We start from the raw sequence: 25098 nt of genomic DNA on the forward strand, positions 1-25098 counted from the left end.
GTGACCTTCTGCTGTTGTCTGCTCTATGGTTGGTTGTTGTCTCTTTGACACATTCCCCATTTCCATTCTCAATTTTATATCGAGCAAAGAAAGATAACTCCAACTCAAATTTATAATTGGCCTAGCTAAATACTATTTAATGTTTTATCTAAAATACACAAAATAGCAAAATGAAAGCAACCTTTACCTTCAGTGCTCACAAGCACTTTGATTTATTATTTCTTTTTATCATGAATGATGCATATGAAATTGATATAAGATACAATACTTCCTTCCTCCAAATAATTTAATTTATTGAGTCTTGATTAATAACAACTTCTTACAAATAAATGTATGTGCATTAGTTTGTTGAAATGTCAGTTGATTTATTGTATATTGTTAAATATGTCCAGATTGTATCTTTCAAGGATAGGTTTTCTCTTATGTATTCCACCACTTCTAATTTCTTGCAGGTAGTTCTGAAGGACTTAAAGTCTATCTGCACATAAGTTCTTTTATTTATCATGATTGAAGAACAAACAAGAAACCATGGTTGTCTTGTTGACTGTTAACCTTAAAAATACATGAGATACATGAAATTTTAAAATAACTGTGTCAAGTAAATTGCAAATTTTCATCTGAGTCTACAGATTTAAATAAGATCCAAATCAACAATATTGGAAAATCATAAATATTGCATTCTCCCTAGTAAACCGTATAAGATCATACAATGCACCATATTTTGTACATGACTGCCATTGAAAAGGTGTTTCTTTTGGCTTTCTTTGTTAATTTGTCTCTACCTTTTCAAGCATATAGTATTTATATTGTAATCCCTATATTTTGTGTTTATTTGTCAATGTTATCAACAGTATTCTTTTATTCATTTTTCTTGAAATGTGTTGGGAGACCCCAATTAAGTAAACTTCAATTAGGATGAAGGTCAACCAAATATATGTAATCAAATGACTTTCATGAATATATATTGGATAACTATTAAATGAAAATGTTAAAGGAAAATATGTCTCCTGGAAGTTTTAGCATTGTAGGTGATATATGTATATGAATAAATGAAGATGTTCCTTATGTTACTTATACATGTTAGGGCAACCAAACTTCACAATTAAAATAATTTCAATTACAAAAAGCAAGTGAATACCACTTTTGTATGCATTTATTATTTCCATAGTTGAACAATGAACCAAAATGAGAGATTGGTTATTGATAATTCAGGAAATGTAGCATATAAATGATTTCATGCTATATAAAATTTGAAATATGAGTTTTAATTTGAGCAAAACAGCAAGGATCACACAATTATAAAAACATAGAAAAAATTCTGAATTTGCAGTACTTCATCTCCTAATCAAGAATATCTACTGGGTCAAACTTCCTGAAGGGTATACATCAGACTACTAATACCTTTATATGTATCTTTTGAGCAAACTGTTCATTTTCATGTCTGCTGGTTTATTTTCCTCATAATTCTATCTAAACACACTGAACAACATGCATGCATTTCATCTGTAATTTCTGAAAAAATGTAAAGAAAATTGTAAACTATTTCTGTACAATGAAATTAAAAATGTTTTACCTGCCTTACACATTTTAATTTATTTTCATGTTAATTTTTTTAGGTCAAAATCTTAAATCAAATATCTGTCACGGTCAGAGTAGAAGAGAATCTAATCAGACTAATGTTGTGTTTGTATTGTCTATATAGATCAGTATATGAATGTGGACCTTTAAAATGATAGTTCAATTTTTTTTATCCAGCATTAAATTTCTGATTGTGCTGATGTCAAATTACAAATTGTAATCATGTAGCATGTTGGTATACTAGAAAATAAAATGTCTTTTTTCTCACTGTGAAACTGGATTGCCGTTTATATACCGGTATATAATTGAATTAATATAACACAATAAATAGATAATTTCCACCTGATTTTAATTGTGATATGTACTCTAGGGAATTTCCTGTATCATTACATGTAATTCATTTAATGTCAGCACTTACCAAACTCATTCTTAATTTGATCTTTGACCTTTGCTGGTATTTTCATCCAATTTTCAGGGAAAGGATGTAACTGTTTAACTTTCCATACTTCTGTTGTACAAGTTGGAACAGGACAACTGAAAAAATAGCAATGTATGTATTATCTGTGTGTTCAATGTTTATTATAATACAATATCAATAATAATCATAAATCAAACATGAGAAAGGACATGTAGATAATGACCAATGTAATATAATAGTAAATACATATGGACATTTACCTTGAACGGTTCAAAAATACTTTTTTTGGCTTCCGCGATGTATTATCTACAGCTACAACATAATCAAATTCCGAGCTTTTCACAATTTCTATAAATTTCTCATTTAGTTTTGTTTCAAGATGACAAGTTCCTTCAAATTTTTGTATATCTTCTTCAGATGGCACTGAGGAAAATAAAGAATGGTGAATCATCAGCCACAAATCAATAACTGCAGAAAAATCAAGTTCATTATAATCCTCATTTTGAAAAATAGGCAAGCCATTGTTCTCCATTCTTAAAAGATAATCATACTCTGCATTATACAAAGCCATCATATATCTTGTTTTATTTAGTAAACAAACAGGTATCATTGAATGACCAGATGCATCATTTACACTATTCAAGCGTTTTTTATGTTTCCACAAAGATGCAGCTATTGCCTGTTTACATATTTGGTTAACTTGGTTATCAGTAAATTCTGTTTCTATATTTAGCTCTAAAGTGTCCAGCTCATCTTGAGATAGTTCCTTATCATCATCAATGTTTAACTCCAGCTTCCATTCATTTGATCCATCTATGATTTTGAACAGAGATGAATTCTCAGTATTATTCCAAATTATTTTCTTTGCCGATGGAAATATTATTATGCCTGCTGGACCATTGAATAGCTGGTGACTTCCTAAAAACACAATTGTAAAAGACCAGTAATGCAAAGTAAAACTATACATGACAATCAAATACCATATACAACAGAATGGAGCATTATTGCCAATAAAAGCAAAAAGAGGGTTAAGCAATTTCAAATAATTTTTACAATTTGTACTTTATATGTCATGTATGTTGTGCTTTAACACTGCTCTCCTATCTAAATATAAGAAAGGAGGAGGGTTAAAATTTCACAAACATTTTTTCACCTCCCCACAACCTTTTTGTGCCTGTCCCAAATTAAAAGTCTGTAATTCAGTTTCTGTCATTGGTTCATGTCTGTTTTATCATTTTTTCTTAATTGTATGTATAAATCAGAGCATTAATTTTCCCATTTGTCAAATGATTTGAATGTCATATTTTTCATGTCACAGCCTTTTTAATATAGCTGACTATAATATTTTCACATTGTTGAATGCTATACAGTGATCTATTATTGCTTATATCCATGTCAATTCAACTCTGGTAAACAGTTGTCATGTTGGCAATCATACCAGATCTTCAAATTTTTAAAATGATCATCAAAATGATAGTTAAATCTGAAACTGCAAACTTAAGATTAATATTAAACAGGAATTTGTTTAAAACTCTGACGTGAACTTAAGTGCTTTGAAAAGTAATTTCTGTCTGTTGTGTCTTTTCTTGTGGCTTTAGATGTGTTCAAAAATAAGGTGTTGGCATATTCTGTAAAAACTATACATTGAATGCAGAAACAATATTAAAGTCATATGGCACCATTTTTCTCCCAAATTTATGGAAATAACAGAGAATTTTGAAATATGTGTATGCCTTTCAATAATCATTAAAAAGTCAGATCTTTATCAAATAGGCTGCATAAATATTTTTAAAATGCCAACATTATTTCATTAGTTTTTACCAATATAAGTATTTCCATAGTGTATTGGACTGCCACAATCACAGGGACATTCTCCAGCTGGTTCTTCCAATGAGTTCACATCAATTAGATAGTTTGTTGGATGATAAATAAGTTGAGAAAGAAGGTGATTTGTCATCACTATGGTTACTTCACTCTCTGACAGCTTAACATTCTTCAGCTTTTGAAGACTTCTTTCATGAATTTCTGAGAAAAAAAGTCCATTAAGATCATCCATATTAATTATTACAATATTCAGATATCACAAATTGAATAATTCAATCAAAAGAATTTAAACAAGAGGCTCTCAAGAGCCTGAATCGCTCACCTGAATTTTTTTTGTTTAATCTCTAATCAATGATTATTTTGGCTTTTCAATTTATTTAAATGTTCTTTGAATCGTCCTATTTTCTTCAAAAGCAAAAAAAAAATCATTTTCTCCTATGTTCTATTTTACCCATAGGAGCTATGTTTCTTGACATACAAGGAAATGAAATATAAAATTTATACTAGATACTCTGAAACTCTAAAACTCATTTAGCCTAAGTTTGGCTGAAATTGATACAGCAGTTTCAAAGGAGAAGATTTTTTAAAGTAAGGCAACATGATGAACAAATTGTGAAAAAAGTCTTTAAAGGGCAATAACTCCTTAAGAGGTCAATTATTTGTAGATCTTACTTTGCTTAACATTTTTGCTATTAACAGTTTATCTGTATCTATAATAATATTCAAGATATTGACCAAAAACTGCAAAATTTCCTTAAAATTACCAATTAAGTGGCAGCAACCCAACAATGGTTTGTTTGATTCATCTGAAAATTTCAGGGCTGATAGATCTTGACCAAATGAACATTTTTACCCCATGTCAGATTTGCTCTAAATGCTTTCGTTTTTGAGATATAAGCCAAAAACTGCATTTGACCCCTATGTTCTATTTTCAGTAACGGCGGCCATGTTTTTTGACGGATCAAAAATCAAAGCACACACTTTGTGCAGGATAAGCTAAGGAACAATCATGCTAAGTTTCATCCAAATCCATTCAGCAGTTTCAGAGGAGAAGATTTTTTAAAGTTAGCAAGTATGATGAACAAATTGTGAAAAATTGTCATTAAAGGACAATAACCCCTTAAGGGGTCAATTGACAATTTTGGTCTTATTAACTTATTTGTAGATCTTACTCTGCTGATCATTTTTGCTGTTGACAGTTTATCTTTATCTATAATAATATTCAAGATAATGACCAAAAACTGCAAAATTTCCTTAAAATTACCAATTAAGTGGCAGCAACCCAACAATGGTTTGTTTGATTCATCTGAAAATTTCAGGGCTGATAGATCTTGACCTAATGAACATTTTTACCCCATGTCAGATTTGCTCTAAATGCTTTCGTTTTTGAGATATAAGCCAAAAACTGCATTTGACCCCTATGTTCTATTTTAAGTAACGGCGGCCATGTTTTTTGACGGATCAAAAATCGAAGCACACACTTTGTGCAGGATACTCTAAGGAACAATCATGCTAAGTTTCATTCAAATCCATTCAGTAGTTTCAGAGGAGAAGATGTTTGAAAAATTGTTAACGACGACGACGACGTCGACGACGACGACGGACGCCAAGTGATGAGAAAAGCTCACATGGCCTTTTAGGCCAATTGAGCTAAAAAAAATTAATGTGAGCATTGCACAAGACCTTGGTCTTATTACAACATTTCTCTTTATAGCAGACATGTACACTTAAAGCTTGCTTTCAATGAATTGTAATCATGAGAATTGTTTGACTAAGCTCCCTTTTGATTTTTATAAAGTTTACATATTACATTTCTGAGTTATGAGATTTTATTCATAACAAAAGGTGATTTTCCAGTTTAAGACATTAACTCATAAGTGCTTTGAATAGTTTTCATGAATCTTTGGTGACTAGTTTATATCTATTAAAATACCCCCACTCCTAGGCACCCTTTAGTTGTTGGTTTTTTTTTTTACATAAATTTCTGATTATACAGAAATGAAACTGTCATGTATATTTATGTACACATATGTAGATCTGCAATTCTAACTCATTTGAATATTTTTTTTAAATACATGTAACCAAGGTAGTGTATTAACATATTAATGTAGTCCTCTGTACAATATCTATTTTTTCTGTTTCAAATGAACATTTCTTAGTCATGTTAGTTGCAAATCTTAATGGTACTTTTTTTCTTTTCTTTTTTGCTCTTTAAAAAATCTACATACAAATGTACATGTTATGTACATATTCATAATGAAATGTGTTGTGAACCCACATCTAACATACATGTCTAACGTTGCTGCAATGCCAAAATGATTATGACAGTAACATTTGAAGGTGATTTTTTGTTTGTATGTATACTTCTAGTTCAATCTTATAAACTAATTTAATGTTTTCTAAACACCACAAAATCATTGGAAGCATTTTGTTTCTTATCAAAAATACACCAATTTTAAACTGTATTTTACTTTCCACAGAGGTTTTCCTTGACCTGAGTACCAAAATGTTTTAGCACAGAGTAGCTTTATATGTGAAGAATAATTATATCGTCTGGAGTCAAAAGTCTGTAAAATGAAAATAGTCTATTAATATACATGACATACATGTACCTTTGTTGTTGTAAAATCTTTTAAGTGCTGTAAATGCAGGAATTACCGCTTGGTCTAAAACTTCACCATTGACATATTGCTGAAGGGTTTCATAACCTTTTCTATATACATTAGAAGAGTAGTCTCCTATGCCTTTTACTTCCACTTTGACATCACATGTATCTTCTAGCACCCTTTCATCATTCAAGCTATAATATGGGAAATGCCATACACTGCTATTGGAGGAAAATGGTTCCCCCAGTTGTTTGTTAGCCTTTCGTTGAAGAAATGTCAAGGGAGCAGCATCAGCTACAACAGCATATAATTTGTATTCATGAGGATTATTCTTATCGACGTAGTGTCTTATTTCTTCTTTCAAACAATCGTTCTTGTTGATAGATAATTTCTGCTGACTTCTGTATTTTGAATTTTGTGAGAAACTCCGTTGAAACAATTTTGCAATTCTCACAAACTTAATCTTATTGAACCCAAAGATTTTATCATGCATAATACAGGTTGTGTACAGTTGTTACATACACAAATCAATCCTCAATTTAATCAGAAGTAGTATGTTTACAAAATTATTGTTTGCGATACCATATATAGGTAGGGGAGAGTAACGTGAGAGTCAGGTTAATCTTTCTTTTCATTTTACATCTCCGACATAGGATAACCTCCTATCTTTATATTTTTACTATTTAAAAAGTTTTTCAACTTTTACAATCTATTTAAAGATAAACAAAAAATTAAAAAAAATTAAAATGTTTTACCTCATAATATAACAACTGAATTTGGAAATTTTCATTTTAATAAAAATTATTTATTACTGAGGAAGAAATTAATTTCTTGCAAGATTTATTCTACTTCATTGTTTTAAAATTGTTTACCATAGTTCTGTTATACATTTAATGATTTAAACTTCAGTTGAACTTGATTTACCTGTTAAATTTCATACCTGTAATTTTCATTTAAAGATTGACACGATAAACTGTTGACTTAGTTTTTTTTTTAATATAAAATGTATCTATTTTCGAGTTGAAGCGTTGATCAACGATTCCAATAGATTACAGAGAAAAATATTAAGATTTAAATTTTTGAGTTAAAGTTGATGCGTCGATCAACTATTTCGATAGATTTCATGAATTTTTTTTTAGATTTGAATAATAGATTTGCAGTTTTCAGTTTTTGGATATTTTGAAAATGTTCAAAATTGAATTTTGTTTGGAAAAATATTTACTTCTTGATGACAATGGCACAGTGTACGTTCAGGTGTTAACAGGTGTGAAAATTGTCTGCTGGTAAATTGACCATAAATTGTGTATTAACTTCAAAGTTTTTCTTGGAATTTGGATATAAAGTTTCATGGATATATGACAATCATTCTGACATGAGCTGTTATGCAGGGAACCCAAAAAAGTAAGAGGTCTAGATCTTCTGAAGGTGAGACACCCCGCCCGCAAAGTAAACAAACTAAAATGGCTGATCAAAATGAACTTATTCTTTCTATTGCATCAAGTGTTAAGGAGATAAAAGAAGGACAGGACAGTATGAAACGTATGTTTGAGTCCAAAATTGACAAATTAAGAAACGATGTGTTATCTACAATAGATGAAAAAATGAGGGCACTTAAATCTGATATTGATATACATGTAGATATGGCAAGAGAATCTACACGTATAGACGAACTGGTGAATTCTGTTCAACTACTTACTACCCGTCTCGGTCAAGTTGAAAATGATATACAGTCTGTATGTAATCCCATGAATGACGAAAATGTACCTAGCGGGCACGTTGATCCTTCGATCGGTAATGTAATGCGAAGTGCTCGTGTGTTAGACCCATTAAATAACAATGATGTAACGGTAATTGTCAAGAATGTTCCTTTTAACGAGAAAGAAAATTTATTGGAAAAAGTAACAGAAATAATCTCATGTCTTGGGGAAAACATTTCGTCAAATGTGAAAGTGGCAGCAACCCTTCGCCTAAAAGCAAGATTTCATAATAAACCGGGTCTAGTAAAAGTTAGTTTCCAAAATGCCGAACAGAAAATTATGACACTTCGTAATAAGCACAAACTGAAAAATAGTGAGAATCACAGTCGAGTGTTCATACAGGGAGCAAAATCATACATAGAAAGGCTATTAGAAACAAACGCTAGAACAATTTTACGAGAACTTCCACAAGGAAAATCTTACAGGATATCAGGAAATGGCAGAATCTTAAAGAAAACCACGGAAAATGAACAAATCGTTGACAATGCAGAAATGGAAACACATCAGGAATCTGCTTAGGACACATCCCGGCTCAAAGGAACTGTACGATTAGGACATTTGAATGTTTGCGGTTGGACCGTAAATAATGATTTACTACGGAAAGCAATTGTTGAAAACATTAATGTGGATATACTAAGCATATGTGAAACGCACTTGAAAGAAAATAATAAAATTGCAATAGATGGTTATACATGGAAAGGACATAAAAGAAATAAAATACATCGTAATGCGCCGAAAGCGTCTGGTGGAGTTGGTCTACTAATTAAACAATGGATACTTGAGGAATACAAATATGAAACAATAGATATGTGTTACGAAGGAATACTCTGTGCTAAATTTACGTCAACAAACACAGACTATAGTTTTCTTGTACTTTCTTGTTATCTACCACCAGAAAATTCCGTCTGGGGTCGGGACTCGCAGGGATTTTTCGCTCAAATTCTATCTAACATTTACGTACATTATACTTGTGATGCTATATTTGTTTGTGGGGACTTTAACTCCAGAATAGGAAACTTCAACGACTTTACCGAATTTGATGATGTACCCACCCGTTTCTCCCTTGACGGCAACACCAATCAACACGGAAAAACCTTCTTAGAATTTTTAAATGAATCAAAAATGTGTGTATTAAATGGTAGAATCGATGTTCAAAAAGATAATTTTACTTATATATCGGGAAGAGGAAAATCAGTGGTGGATTACATATGTGTTCCGCATGATGTTCTTGAACAGTTAGTTTCTTTTGAAGTTATAACAAGTTAACGTGCTCAAATGTTGAACAATCAAATTTGTATTCGTTGCTTGGAGAACGAAGTAAAGTTCCAGATCACTCAGTGTTAATAGCAGAATTTAAAACTACATGTACGTACTCAACAAAATCACAAGTTCCACAGGAGTGTGTTGAAAATAAACGTTACAAACTAAAGTCAATTCCTAATGATTTATTTGCGTCGGATTTATCTAAAATTGCACTACAGTCAATTATAACGCAAATAGAAAGAACAAGGGAAACACAAACAAACATAGACGAAATATATTCAAAACTTTGCGATGTCATAATCGATGAGATGAATGATAAAATTCCACGTTTAAGTACAAGCACAAATACCAGAAAACGCCATAAAATGAATAAACCGTTTTGGAACGACGAACTTAGATTATTATGGGATGACATGCGCACCAAGGAAAATCAGTTTTTAAAATTCAAAGGGAAAAGCTAGCGTTAAATCAAAACTACGACAAGATTTCAAATCTGCACAAACTATATTCGATCGTAAACTACGAAAATGTGAAAGACAACATCGACAATCGTTTTGTATTGATATCGAAATCATGACTACGAAAAACCCAAATGAATTCTGGGAAAAAATTAAAAGGCTAGGACCACGAAAAAATAAATTGATTCCAATGGAAGTATATAATACTGAAGGTGAAATCTTGATTGATGAAACTAGAGTTATTGATAAATGGAAATCCGACTTTGAACATTTGTATAATAATGATCAATCGGAAGAGGATTTCAACAGTGAATTTTATAGATGCATTATCTCATAAAACAGTATTAGAAGATATAATTTCGGATCCCTTGTACAATGACGACGAAGAATTAAATGGTGACATAACACTTGAGGAAATAGAAACTGTAATCAAAAGTGCGAAAAATGGAAAATCAACAGGGATTGATCAAATACCGTACGAAGTTTTAAAATTTCCAAATGTGTTTCAAGTGATTCGCTCTCTCTTTCAAGTGATTTTTGACACCAGTTGTATACCGTCAATCTGGAGAAAAGCAGTTATTTTTCCGATATTGAAGGATCCCTCATCTGACCATCGTATTCCGCTTTAAAATTATCGAGGAATAAGCTTATTGTCCTGTATATCTAAGCTGTACATGTACAGTGCCTTCATAAATAACCGACTGTCGACTTATCTAGACGAGAATGAGGTTCTTGCTGATGAGCAAAATGGATTCAGGAGTTATCGTTCTTGCGAAGATCACGTCTTTTCTCTTAGTAGTGTGATTCGGAACAACGCTAATGTAATTGCAACATTTGTGGATCTAAAGAAAGCTTTCAGTGACTTTATGGACCGAGATATGTTACTTTATAAGCTTTTACTAAACAATATCGACGGCAAAATGTACAAATCTATCAAAAACATTTATTCCTACACAACAGCTAGTATTCGTGTCAATCAGAAGATGTCGGATTGGTTTGTTTGTAACTCTGGTGTGAAACAGGGAGACAATTGTTCGCCAACTTTGTTTTCTATATTCATTAATGACCTTGTGCAAGAAGTGAACAATTTGGATCTTGGTATAAATATCGAAGACACCAAATTGTCTATGTCGTTGTACGCAGATGACATTGTACTACTAGCATACAACGAGACGGATATGCAAAAGATGTTGGATAAACTACACGACTGGTGTAAACGGTGGCGAGTTCTAATAAATACAGATAAATCCAAAGTAGTGCATTTCAGATCTGGCAGACGACAGCGTACATCTTTCCAATTCAAGATTGGAGACAATGAATTAGAGGTTACAAGTCAGTACAAATATTTGGGAGTAATATTCAACGAGAAAAAAGACTTTGCATCAAACGCAGAAAATCTAGCAAAAGGTGGTGGACGTGCTCTAGGAGCAATTATCTCAAAACTTCACAATCTGAAGGAATTTGGATTTAAGACATTTGAGAAGCTGTATAATTCTTGTGTGGTACCAGTATTAGACTACAACTCCTCAGTTTGGGGATACAAAGACTTCTCCGGAATCGATAATATACAAAACAAAGCAATTAGATATTTTCTTGGAGTACACAAATTTGCACCAAAACTAGCCATAGAGGGGGATATCGGATGGCTACCTTCTAAAGAACGACGATGGCTCAACATGATAAGTTACTGGAATAGACTGTTGTTAATGGATAATTCAAGGATTTGCAAACGTATCTTTCAATGGGACTATAGCATATGCTCAAACAACTGGTCGGCAGAAATAAAAACTATAATGACAAACATTGGAGTTATGGAAACTTTTCACAATAGAAAGAGTTGTGATATAAATAATGCAAAATCAGCACTACTTGAACAGCATAGTCTTGATTGGTTAAAAAACTTAGATAGATATCCAAAACTGCGAACATTCAAAACTTTAAAAAATAATTTCTGTGCTGAATCATATGTGAACCTTAACCTACAACGCAACGAACGGTCGATGTTGGCTCAATTTAGATGCGGCATTCTACCTCTAAGAATTGAAACAGGACGGTTTAGTGGCGAACCTGAAGACAGCAGACTTTGTAAAATGTGTAGCAAAAATGAAATTGAAAGTGAAACTCATTTCCTTATTAACTGTGATTTTTATAATGAACTTCGAAATGAACTTTACTCAACCATACCAAGCAAAGAAACATTTTTATCACTGCCACACTGTGAACAATTAATACAATTTTTAATTTATTTTCCAAGAAGAACAGCTAAATATATTTTACAAGCATTTACAAAACGCAGACAATTCGTTTATGTAAATAATTGAACTACATGACTCTACTATGAAATGATTTAAAGATTTATATTTTTTAAGTGACTTATAGGCCCAATGGGCCGGGTGTACAAATATTGTATTGACAAATATTATTATTATACTGTATATATACACAATGTCACTATAACAAACAAATTCGTATTCGTATTCGTATTGATGTCAATGTTAGACTTTTAACACACCTTAGATGTGGTTCACTTAAACTCAACATTGAAATTGAGATATAACAATGTGCCTCGTAATGAAAGACTATGTCAATGTTGCAATATGAAAGCTATCGAAAATGAATATCATTTTGTAATGATTTGTCCAGCCTATAGACATTTGCATTTAAGATTTTTGCCTACATATTATTATTCTTGGCCTAATATGTCAAAATGTGTTTCACTTATTCAAACATGTTCAAGAGCTAAATGGTATTAAAACTTTGTTGTTTGTTAAATGAAAACTGGAAACTACGGTCACAATTGATGAAATATATTATATATGGTACTTTTTGTTTAATATGGTTTTTTTTGGTTATTATCTTGCTTTCTGTTTTCATTTATATTATGTCGCTTACTATATTATATATGTTGTTGATGCTATAGCATTATATTATATGCTGATTTGCAATAAACTTATTACAAGTTACAAGTTAACGTTGAATCTTTTGATTAAATTTCTTCGATGGATTACAGAGAAAAATATTTAAAAAAATATAATAGTGTGTTATATGATGTTCTTTATACTAGTTTAGGGTTAATTGTATGCAATTACATTTTTAGAATTTATACCTTGACAATTCTTTTAATTGTTTCTTTATTTGAACTATATTGTGTTGTGTGATACCATATCATTAGCCTAATAAAATGTTTTTATGATACATGTATTTTCATGATTTCGAAAGAAATTTATAACAACTGAATTTGCAAATACAGAGTTTTGTACTAATACCTTTGATTCAATATCATGTTGTGTTCAACCAAGTATTGTTTAAATACACAAGCCATAATACTAGCGGTCCCTCGTGCAATGCCTTGGTTCAACTTGGCCATATACGGAGCGATATATACCGTATTCGGCCGTGTATAGTACGCATTTATGTATAGTCCGCACCCCCTTTACATCCCCTTAAAATCGAGAAAAAAAGTTTTGTTAAAAAAAAAAAAACAAAAAAAAAAATTATTGTAAAAGTCTAGTTCACTGTAAAAATACATTGAAAGACACCTATTCTCCATGTAATTTTATATAAAAAAAAAAATTAAGTTTTATTTATTTCATAAAAAAATGAACACTTTAATCTAACTTTTTATAGAGGGATCAGCCAGGAAATTTACCTTAGGCTTTTTCTTTTTAAAGCAAAGCCATATTTTTTGTGTCTTTTGTAAGTACATTATAAGATGTCTTATTTTAAAATTTTATCGTTTAGTTTTCTTTCAGTACATCTCACATCTACGACATAGCTGCAAAGAAACTAGAAAACTGACTTCTTCCAACATGACAACAAAATGTACATAACATATTTAAATAAGCAATAGCTTCAAATTGTGCTACAACTTTCACTTATTATCTTCATTCTATAAAATCATATACATTTAATTCCAGGCAGGATCAGAACCATACAATCATTACAATTATCATTGTTATTACATACATTAATTAACATTTCGTCTAAAAAACATCTAGACATGTAATAATATAGCTCCCTAAATATTTAAGTACAGACACATTTTCATTAGTAAATAACCAAACAAATTTTGCCTCATTTGAAATATGTATAAAATTAGGACAAATACAGTTTATCTCCTTGAAAAATATCTCCCTATCATTTTTGTATGCTGGACAACTAGTTATAAAATGTTGTTCATCTTCAACCAGATTTAGAGTACATTTCTTACAAAGCCTTTGGTCTCTTTCTATATATATGATGTTTTATACCTGTCTCTTTCTATTTTGAGATCATGTGCACTGATTCTAATTTTACATATGGCACTTCTCAATTGAAAATTGTTTAAAGATAGATACATTTCTTTCGAAAAACAAGTTTTAAGTTTGAAATAAGTATCTAATTTACTACTCTTTTTATCTGTTCTTTTTGTGTTCCAAAATTTTACAAAACTATTACAAAATTTTTGCTTAACTGACTTGATAAAAAAAGTTGAACTTCACCTCCAAATTATGAATATTCAGCTTTTTCAAAATGAAATGTATGAATGAATACCAGCATTCAATATTATTATTAAACATGTTTTTGTTACACATATAGATATCATACAGTAAACCATCTTTCATATTCTTTATTCTAAACCAATATTTTAGCATTGATAATACAACTGAAAAATATAAAGGGAATCTACCAAGCTCACCTAGCACAGCTAGGTTAGAAGACTTTTTGTTTACACCTAATATATACTTCATATATCTTAAATTGGATTTATCTAAAAAAATCATTCATATAAATGTGCTGAAATAAATATTCACTTTCTTTCTGGCATGCCGCAGAGCTAGTTTTAAACATACCTGTAATTTCACTGCCATACATTAAAATGGGTTTTATTGTATGGTCATATATATTTAATAGAGTAGAAATACTTGGATTGGAAGATGATAAAGATCTTTGCAATTTGAATACAGCTTTTAGTGATTTTTTGTATAATTCTTGCTTTTTTGTATAATTCTTGTATAAACTATAAAACATTGTTACCGTTTTTTATTCTCCGAGAGAAATATATTTACTGAACGAATTCTTTCAAAATAGGTTATCATTTGTACAGAAAGGACATACAATCGGAGAAAAACGTTCTTAAATTTGTAACTTCAAATGTACAGATGTTTCTTTAAAAAAAACTATTTAGTAGAGGTTATCGGAATATCGGAATAAACTAACAGGGCCGTAACTAGGGTTCGAATTCAGGGGAGGCAAGGGTTTGGGGCCCCGATTGAGGCCACAAGATAGGGGGTTGGGGACGCAGCCCCCCCCCCCCCCCCCCCCCGCTGATTTTTGTCCCCAGTAAAATGACTATAAATGACCCGTTTTCCTTCGATTTCCTTCCTAAAAGACTCATCAGTATTGCTTGGACCTGGAAGCAATTTTATACAAAAACAAACTGAGATTGTTGTTCGGGGTGAGCCAAGCGTCTTGAAGCGTCTTAAAGGCCGTATTTTGAACTTTAATCATTTACATTAAATACATTGTGACCGCCGATTTTTTTCTCTCAATAAAATGGCTAAAAATTACCCGTTTTCCTTCGATTTCCATACTTTAAAAAAAATTAAAAAAATTAAAAATAGAACATAGATCTAGGGGTAAAATGCAGTTTTTCGCTTATAATTCAAAAACCAAAGCATTTAGAGCAAATCTGACATGGGTTAAATTGTTTATCAGGTCAAGATTTATCTGCCCTGAAATTTTCAGATGAATCGGACAACCCGTTGTTGGGTTGCTGCCCCTGAATTGGTAATTTTAATGAAATTTTGCTGTTTTTGGTTATTATCTTGAATATTATTATAGATAGAGATAAACTGTAAACAGCAACAATGTTCAGCAAGGTAAGATTTACAAATAAGTCAACATGACCGAAATGGTCAATTGACCCCCTAAGGAGTTATTGTCCTTTATAGTCAATTTTTAACAATTTTCATAAAATTTGTAAATTTTTATTAACATTTTCCACTGAAACTACTGGGCCAAGTTCATTATATATAGAGATAATTGTAAGCAGCAAGACGGTTTAGTAAAGTAAGATGTACAACACATCACCATCACCAAAACACAATTTTGTCATGAATCCATCTGCTTCCTTTGTTTAATATTCACATAGACCAAGGTGAGCGACACAGGCTCTTTAGAGCCTCTAGTTTATCTTTATTTAAAGATATTTTTGTTAGAAATCAAACTGGTAAGTTAAAAAAAAAACATATCATTGAAAGCAAGATAATAGAACGCAAGATATTTTTTTTTATCGAGGACCTTGAATTTCAATATTGTTTAAAGCTGAACAGACATAGAACTAAAACGATTGGGAGTGTTAACAACTAAGGCATTGACCATAATGTTCTCGTACAATTGGGAGACGTACACGTTAAAAAAATTATACAACAGCTGATTTAGCCGGTAACGAACTTCCAATATCATAAAAGATTCACAATACAAAGGGAACTTTCTTTGCTTAATTGAGCCCCTCAATAAATGTGATTTATTTAGTTAAGTTTTATTTAAAATTGTCGAAATTAAGCAAGAATAACAGATGGATGGCCACACCAAAAAAATACTAAAACAAATACTGAAATGGTTCAAATATATCATGTATCATTATAACACTGTTAAAACTGTATACGTGTGTAGTTTATAATAATACAAATTCGTGTACATATTGTTAATATTTCATTTTATTACTTAAAAAAAAAAAATTTGTTGTAGAAAATTCAGGGCAACAGTTGCCTCCCCTGCCTCATAGGTAGTTACGGCCCTGACTAAACCAATATAAATATAAGGAGATGTGGTAGGATTGTTGACGATATAACTTTCAACCGAAGGTTCAGTGAAATAGATGCAAGTCCATCAGAGTAAGAATACATTCTTCACTGAATAACAAACTATTTTAATCTGCTCAGAGACATATATATATATATGTCTCTGATCTGCTTTAACATCCGAAGCAATGAATAACATCCAATATATTCATTATAATTATGAAGGAAAATATGAGAAGCAGACTCAAAAACTAAGAAAAACCACACTCTCACATATTTGCACATATGAACATCCAAAGACTCATATTACAGACCCTCATACCTTCCATACACAATACCACCGTGGAATCAGGTTCCTGTAGTATTTGTTCATGCAATATCAAGAGGTTTCCTACGATAATCTTAACAAAGATGTTCTATTGTAGTCCTACTCGTTGCCTTACACATGTTACAGTACATAATATTACTGATGCAATTATTGTAGTCCTAAGTGAAATTTTCTCCTTGCCGTACAGTACATGCTGTTGCAATTATTTTAACAAGAATATGCAGTAGGATTTAATTCTGTACGCTTCATTAAGTTTGCACACATATTATGCGTAAACTTAAATCTTATATATTCCAAAAAGAAGTTCAAAAAAAATAATTTTAATCAAGTAAAAGGAAGAAAATATAGAAGAAAATGTTATTTGAAATAAATACAATGTATATACCATCAAATGGTGTACACATGCATTTACAGTCGCGGTAAAATATACGTTTAAGTTGTAAATAATTAGATGAGACGACATCAAAGTGCCCAACTGTTACGATTATTTTAGTTCAAAGGGGAATCACTGTAATCTTGGTAAACACTCCCCTGTTATATTGCTTTACCGGGGGAAAAATAATATATATGCTTTATCGTATCCCCACACAATGAATGAGTAAGAAGAGAAGTCAGAATTTAAAAGACACAGAAGTTCAAATTCTACTACTTCATAATGATATCCTAAAGTTAAAATGGTCTTAGAGCTGTTTTCCTAATGCATGTAGTGTTAAAATTTGCTTGGCTTGCTTGCTTTGTTTGTATAAATGTTTGCTCAAGCATTATACGTAACTTCCAAAAACGTTTAAGTAAAAGGTATATGAGCTGAAGCTCAACTTATTGATATCAAGATGGCAATCTTAATTACAATGCTTGAGCCGACATTTATACAAACAAGGCAAGCAAGCCAAACAAACCTAAAACTAAGACAGCTTTTTAGTAGTGCTAAAGTTGGGGCCCAAATTAGGACATATATATCGTAAGATAAGACCTTTTCGATAACACGACTAAGAGGAAAAAATTCTCCTTTAAAGATGAACTAAGGACAAATCTTTATTAGTCCTAAGACACCTTCGATGACACGGCCCCTTGTTTTCTCTGTACTATTTTAATAACATAAATAAAGATTGTACATAATTCCAATCCCTTTGTTGCGCTAAATAATTATTTTCTGTAGAAATTGGGGTGCTAGTATTTTTTTTATAGATAGTCCACGTATGCAACAGTATGTAATAATTGATGTCGATAGAATATTGACAGTACACATAAAGAAGAAGAAGGACCCTGTTTTAATAATTATCTATGAATTTGAGATTACCACTGTATAGTTCCATACCCATAGCGAGAAATAATTTAACAGGATTGATCTTATGCATTTCCAGTCCGATAATTGGATTTAATTTGCAGGGGGAATGTTTTCTTCGAATGCTAAAAAAATATATATGGCATTGCACAAGGTCAAGTTTTCCCTGACTATTTTTGATGTCTTTACACTTAAGTTAACTGAACCCATTGGATGTTGGATGTGTACTGATTAGCATTTTAGACTTAGATTATGGAACGCCAATACTGTCTTGTTATGACCATTTTTATTATATGATGACCATTTACTTTTATATGATGTACATTTACCTTTATATGATGTGCATTTACCTTTATATGATGTGCACTTGTCATTATATGATGTGCAAACACCTTTATATGATATGCAAATATCCCTATATGATGTGCAAACATCATTATATGATGTGCAAACATCATAATATGATGTGCAAACATCATTATATGATGTGCAAACATACTGATATGATATGCATATATACTTATATGATGTGCAAATATACTTATATGATGTGCAAATATACTTATATGATGTGCAAACTTTCTTATATGATGTGCAAACATTATTATATGATGTGCAAATGTACTTATATTATGTTCAAATAAGTATGTTTGCACATCATATTAGGATGTTTGCACCTCATATAAAGGTGTTTACACATCATATGATGACAAGTGCACATCATATAAAGGTAAATGCACATCATATAAAGAAAAATGGGCATAACAAGACAGTGTTGGCGTTCCATATTAGATGCATGAGGTTTGTTTTCATTAGTTATTATTGCCTTTGAACTAGGTGTCCATAACTGCAAGAACTGTCAGATAGATCTGTACTTGGTGCCTTTCTGTTGTCTGGATGTATAAGTACTCGTCGATGACTACTCTGTGTTTTTGGTTAGATGTATTAGATGTATTTTTATTTGTATCCATATGAGAAGTCAGAGACTGGGTTAGGCCCTTTTCAACTAATTTTTATAGTTGAACAGTTACATCACTGTCTCAGGTTAGCTGAAGAGTTGTCGACTTTAAACAAGTTTAACCCCGCAAAATTCTTTAGGTGCGAGTCCCATGTCAGGAGCCGTGTCTTTAAAAGTGTCCAAAGTTTGTCTTAAGATATATATCTCAGACTGAACATCGAAGGTCCTCTAAGATAATCTTAACAAAGATGTCTTATCGTAATCCAAATGCAATTTTCTAGTTGCCGTATAGTGATGCAATTGTTTTAACAAGAATATACTGTACAAAAAAAGTTGGATTTCTGTATCATGTGTATGCTACATAAGGTTTCACACATATTTTAAATCAAGTAAAAGGAAGAAAATAAAGAAGAAGATGTCATTTAAAATAAATTAAATTTTTACCGTTAAATTGTGTACACATTCATATACGATAATAGGGTAAAATATATTAATATTAAGTTATCATGAAATATTAGATGAGACGAATTCAAAGAGCCAAACTGTTTAGATTTTTGAGTTCGAAGGGGAATCTCGTGAAATCTTGGTATAAAAACTCGAGACATAAACTATTTATTAAACAAAGAACGAGGCGGATTTAGAGGGGACCAGGCCCCTCCCCCCTTTTCTGGGAAAAATTTGGTTGATTATATAGGGAATCACTGAATCATGACCAGAGCGAGTGGCCCCCTCTTAGGCAGTCAGTGGGCCCCCACTTATGAAAATTTCTGAATCCACCACTGTAGAATTAAGATAAATGGACCATATTAAATAAAACACTTTGATTACGAGTTATAGTTTCACCCCAAAAAACAACTTATATTATAATGACAAGTCGAAAACTTTTATTTTTTTAATTTGAAAACAAACAACTGTTTTTAAATTTTATAAAGGCTAATAAAAGCCATTGTCCCTATTGTTGAAGGCTGTACCATAGCATATAGCTGTAAATTTCTGTAATTTATCGATTCGGTCAATTGTGGAGATTTGTAAGGAAACGACCGTTTAACTTCAAGAAAAGGCAGGAGGTTTTTTTTTTTTCTTTCATTTTTTAAAAATATTCTGATCCCCAATTTGAAGAATGAACATATTGTGGTCAAGTAGATGCCATATTTTTTTTAAATTCTGAATCCAGAGTTTCCCCATGCCTTATAGTGTTAAATTTTGAAGAAAAAAATAATTTTATTGATGTCATTGATAACGGATCATAACGACGAAAAACTAGCTAAAAACGAAATGTAAAATAAAAAAAAAATGACTCCGACAAAAAAAACTTGAAGTTAAATGGCTTTCATGAATTCGAAGTCTTTGGAAATATTTCAAACATATAAGCCAATCAATAAAAAAAAAGGTCTTTTATTTACAATCTAGTGAAGATATGGGTTGATTTTTTTTCACAGCAACTCCAGCAAAGAAACTTGCCAAAGTAAAAATGGCGGACATGCGTTGGTGTATCTGGAAACCTATGTTGCTTCTTGAAATATTTTAACCCTACTGGATTCATAAGTTATACCAAAATAATAAATTATAATACCCGCATAATTTATTGACATTGTAAAACCAATACCTTACCCTTTTTACGATAGGTTTCTTTCCATTTTAGCTTCACTTTGACTGAGCAAAGAGTTTAGAAACAAACAATTAGAAGTTCGACGTACGCTTTCATGACGACTCAATTTTAAAATGTGCGTTATTTGTTATGGAATTTGAAGATTTGATCTTACCAGTTATTTTACGTCAAAAATATCCTGTTTCATACTGTAACCTGTAAATTTTCTGCAATTGAAATGAACTTGGAAGCACAAATTTTCATGTCCGCCATTTTCTCTTGTTTTTACCAACAACTTCTATAGGTGCTCTCTATCACGTCCGCGTTATTAACATAAAGGAAGCACCTGTAGCTGAAGTTGTCATTCTTTAATTTTGACGTAGAAGTAGCAAGTAACCAAGATGCCAAGCCCAAGTAGAAGACGTTCCCGATCTAGGTCCAGGAGCAGGAGCAAATCTCCAAAGAGAAGTCCAGCAAAGAAGGCAAGAAAGACACCAAAGAAACCAAGAGCAGCCGGTGGAGTAAAGAAGCCATCTACCTTATCCATGATTGTTGCTGCCATCACAGCAATGAAGAACAGAAAAGGGTCCTCAGTCCAAGCCATTAGGAAGTACATCCTGGCTAACAACAAAGGAATCAACACTTCTCACCTTGGATCTGCAATGAAGTTGGCTTTCGCTAAGGGATTGAAATCTGGTGTTTTAGTCAGACCCAAAACCTCCGCTGGTGCTTCTGGTGCAACTGGTAGCTTCCGACGAGTTGGAAAAGCACCTGCTTCTCCCAAGAAAAAGGCAAAGAAAGCAAAGTCACCAAAAAAGAAGAGTTCAAAGAATAAATCTAACAATGCTAAGGCTAAGAAGTCACCACGTAAGAAGGCTGCAGTTAAAAAGTCATCAAAGTCTAAGGCCAAAAAGCCAAAGTCTCCAAAGAAAAAGGCTGCCAAGAAACCAGCAAGAAAGTCTCCAAAGAAGAAGGCCAGAAAGTCACCAAAGAAGAAGGCCGCCAAGAAAGCTGCAAAGAAATAGATTTTATTTCCAGAAACAACACAAACCAAAGGCCCTTTTCAGGGCCACCCAAATATTTCAAAAAGAGTCTCTTTTGTTGTACAGTTATTGTAGAGGGGGGATAGGACCTTTATCGGGACTCCGGGATCGGGTGTTTTTAAGTTCGGGATTTCGGGATTGACCCTTTCGGGATCCGGGAATCCTTTTTTTCTGATTTCGGTACGTCGGGATTTACTTTATTTAAATTCGGGACCTCGGGATTTCGTTTTTTAAGTCCGGGATTTCGGGATCAGGACCCCTCCTATCCCCCCCCCCCCCCCCCTCATTGTAATTATCAAGGTGTGTCCTTTTTCCTTTACTATATATTTGAATTTTTACTTTAAATTTCCTGATTTCCCCGCACTTTTTAAAATAATATTAATCTTTCTTACTGGTTTACCCATAGGTCGTATCATGGATATTTATACCGTTCGGTTGACGCTTTAATTTGTAAGGGCGCAAGTTTCATACCAGGAAAGTCGCCTCCCACAAAAACAACAACTTGATAATAATAATGATTAATTTGTTTCTACATTTAAAAATGCCTGTACCAAGTCAGGAATATGACAGTTCGTGTCCATTCGTTTTTGATGTGTTTTGTCATTTGATTTTGCCATGTGATTATGAACTTTCCGATTGGATTTTCCTCTGAGTTCAGTATTTTTGTGATTTTACTTTTTTTTTTCATTGGCGTACACCACTTTATTCACTCAACAGCTACTCAAATAGTTAGATTCTGGGGAATTCAAATACAATGATTCCAAAAAGGATCTTTATATCGTTTTAGCTCTCATATTTAGAAAACACAAGTCCTGTACAGTATAGTCTGAAGTTTTACCTCTGTATTTCTATAATAATAATTAAAATAAAAACAATGATATTAACAAATTCTGCAAAGAGAGTGAGTGGCACAAACAACTCGTATTAATAATCCTTGGTGTAAAGTAGCAAGGTAAACGTTCCAGATTCAATTCTTAAAATATAAATTTCAAATTTCGAACCAATTTGTAATCAATCAAGTTTGGCAAAAAATAATATATAATATTTTATTTCATTTCAAATACATCTTGTTTGTGAATGCAAACATAAATAAATGAATATGATTTTATTTTCAACATAAAAACTGAGCTACCATATTATGACCTAGTTTCGATGCATTTTGTGTCTTGTGATACACGAACACAATTACATATTTACAAGGATACAAGTGTGGACACAGATGAGTGTGGATAGTATGTTTGAATGTTTGACAGTGTTTTATGATAAATGTAGTTCTACGATTTTCCTATATGTGTTATTAACTGTGTTGCACGATGACAACCAACCGGAGCATTAGGAGTATTGTTTATTTTATATGTAGTTTAGTTTTTATGTTCAAGACAGGCATGGAAGAGACACTAATTGCATTAGTTACCAAATGATTATGATAGAATATGTTCCACATCTTTGATTTTGGATACATTTTATAGCTAGGAGAGCAACACATAATAGGTTCAATTTTTCGTGATTTTTTTAAATTGGGAGATGATATCTGAGAACATGATATAAGGAGCCTGTAATTCAGTGGTTGTCGTTTGTTTATGCGTTACATATTCGTTTTTTCTTTATTTTTTGTACATAAATACGCGTTATTTTTCTCCTTTGAATTGTTTCACATTGTCATTTTGAGACCTTTTATAGCCGACTATGCTGCATTAGCTTTGCTCATTGTTGAAGGGTGTGTGGCGACCTGTAATTGTTAATTTCTATGTCATTTTGGTCTGTTGTGGAGAATTGTCTCATTGGCAATCATATCACATCTTTTTTTATATGTATTTGCTAACTATTTGTATGGTTCTATTTATATATACTGAGTGCCAATGAAAACGCAACACTTGGTTTTTCAAAAATAAAATTTATATTAGAAATCATGATCTTTCAAAATGAATTGTTCTTGAAAATTAACAATTCTAACAATAGACCGATATCAAACAAAAATGTTTCATTGTCATCTTTCGGGCGCAATAGATAAACGAAACATCCAATGTCGACTCATCAAATCACAGTCCTAACAAAAAATGTTACAACCCTGTTGTGCAGCGCAATCTCGACAGCGCCGCGGAATTGATCATCCCGGACGTTTAATGTGATCTCGAGGAATGTTATTCCACTTGTCCCGCAAAGCAAACTCAAGCTGACTTTTTGATATTGGTGGTGGTTTTCATCGTCTAAACCATGTCAAATCTGATGCAAAATTTGCTCTATCGGACCTAAATCTGGCGAAACGCATGACTTTTGGCCAAGGCGGGTGCCAAACGTCTATGTAACCACCACTGACGATTTTTGGTACATAATGAATGATTTTTGGTCTACAGAATTCGATGTTTACGCCAGACGGCCATTAAGATGTCGGCTGTGGTGTTCTTTAACTGTTGAATTTCTGCGCAAATGGTGCTTTACTGAAATTGCTTCAGAGGATCTACCTTGACTACCATTGAACTCTTGTGACCTTTGGACATCCATCAGAGTCGATATCGGATATGTTAAAGACCAAATGTATCGGTTTTCCTGAGCGTTTCTTGCTTTTTGAACCCCGGGATGTGGCTTATCATTAACTGATCCATTTTTGTTGAATTTGTGGATGATTTGGGTTATTGTAGAGGCTACAGTCTTCTCGAAATTGTATGCTGTGAAAGGCTTCATTGGATCATGCCGGAAACTGCATGTCGCTGGTTGTCAGAAAGTCCTGGCATTTACTCAGATGTTTATTGCAGTTTCCTTACAATAAGGGCGGGAAAATTCATGACATTAGCCAAGCTTTAAATGACAAAATCGTGAAAATGGTGCGTATATTGAAAAGCGGTGAACTCGGTTTATGTCCGTTCAAAATAACCCTTACTTCGCATTTGTTCCAAAAATCACCCAACCGTAAAGTTGTCGACAATTGTCTTTAAAGTCATTTTCAACCAACTTTACAAAGTTCTAATATAAAATAAATAAAAATTATCAGACTTTTTTGAAAAACAAAAGTGTTGCGTTTTCATTGGCACTCAGTATATCTTTGTGGTGGCTTGTCAGTATCATTAGTAAAACACTTTAAAATGTTGAATTGATCCTCAGATTAGAAGAAATTTATTGGATTTTAGTAATGACAATGCCTAACATGATGCTTGGGCCTGATGAGCTGGAAAGTAAGCTTCTGTGCTGTTTTCTATCAATTCTTTGATAATA

The 25098-nt window shown here is 32.2% G+C and overlaps 3 protein-coding genes across 3 annotated transcripts in view; 1 reads left to right on the forward strand and 2 right to left on the reverse strand.

Moving 5' to 3' along the window:
• LOC139511457 (cap-specific mRNA (nucleoside-2'-O-)-methyltransferase 2-like) overlaps nt 1-21133 on the reverse strand; it is a 48912-nt gene extending 27779 nt beyond the window's left edge. The window contains exon 1 of the mRNA XM_071298214.1: nt 21021-21133. The gene's annotated coding sequence lies outside the window, so the exon portion shown is untranslated. The remainder of the gene's footprint in view (nt 1-21020) is intronic.
• LOC139511458 (uncharacterized) lies at nt 110-7029 on the reverse strand. Its single transcript, XM_071298218.1, has 6 exons — nt 6433-7029; nt 3818-4021; nt 2257-2914; nt 1997-2112; nt 1402-1512; nt 110-552 (listed from the first exon to the last, which is right to left on the reverse strand). The coding sequence occupies exons 1-5, from the start codon at nt 6917-6919 to the stop codon at nt 1436-1438; spliced, it is 1542 nt and encodes a 513-aa protein (XP_071154319.1). The 5' UTR covers nt 6920-7029; the 3' UTR covers nt 110-552; nt 1402-1435.
• A 59-nt stretch (nt 21134-21192) lies between the features above and the next one.
• Nucleotides 21193-21923, forward strand: LOC139511459 (sperm-specific protein PHI-2B/PHI-3-like). The gene has a single exon (XM_071298219.1). It carries the CDS (start codon nt 21247-21249, stop codon nt 21868-21870), a length of 624 nt encoding a protein of 207 aa, XP_071154320.1. The 5' UTR covers nt 21193-21246; the 3' UTR covers nt 21871-21923.
• Nucleotides 21924-25098: the final 3175 nt, after the last annotated feature.

The sequence above is a fragment of the Mytilus edulis genome, chromosome 2 (genome assembly GCF_963676685.1).
Source record: "Mytilus edulis chromosome 2, xbMytEdul2.2, whole genome shotgun sequence".
NCBI classification, from domain to species: domain Eukaryota; kingdom Metazoa; phylum Mollusca; class Bivalvia; order Mytilida; family Mytilidae; genus Mytilus; species Mytilus edulis.

Coding starts and splice junctions, on each gene's coding strand:
- LOC139511458 (XM_071298218.1), bottom strand. CDS start 6,919: ATGCATGATAAAATCTTTGGGTTCAATAAGATTAAGTTTGTGAGAATT. Junction 4,022..6,432: donor AAGATTTTACAACAACAAAG/GTACATGTATGT, acceptor TTTTTTTCTCAG/AAATTCATGAAAGAAGTCTT. Junction 2,915..3,817: donor CTATGGAAATACTTATATTG/GTAAAAACTAAT, acceptor TTGTGTTTTTAG/GAAGTCACCAGCTATTCAAT.
- LOC139511459 (XM_071298219.1), top strand. CDS start 21,247: ATGCCAAGCCCAAGTAGAAGACGTTCCCGATCTAGGTCCAGGAGCAGG.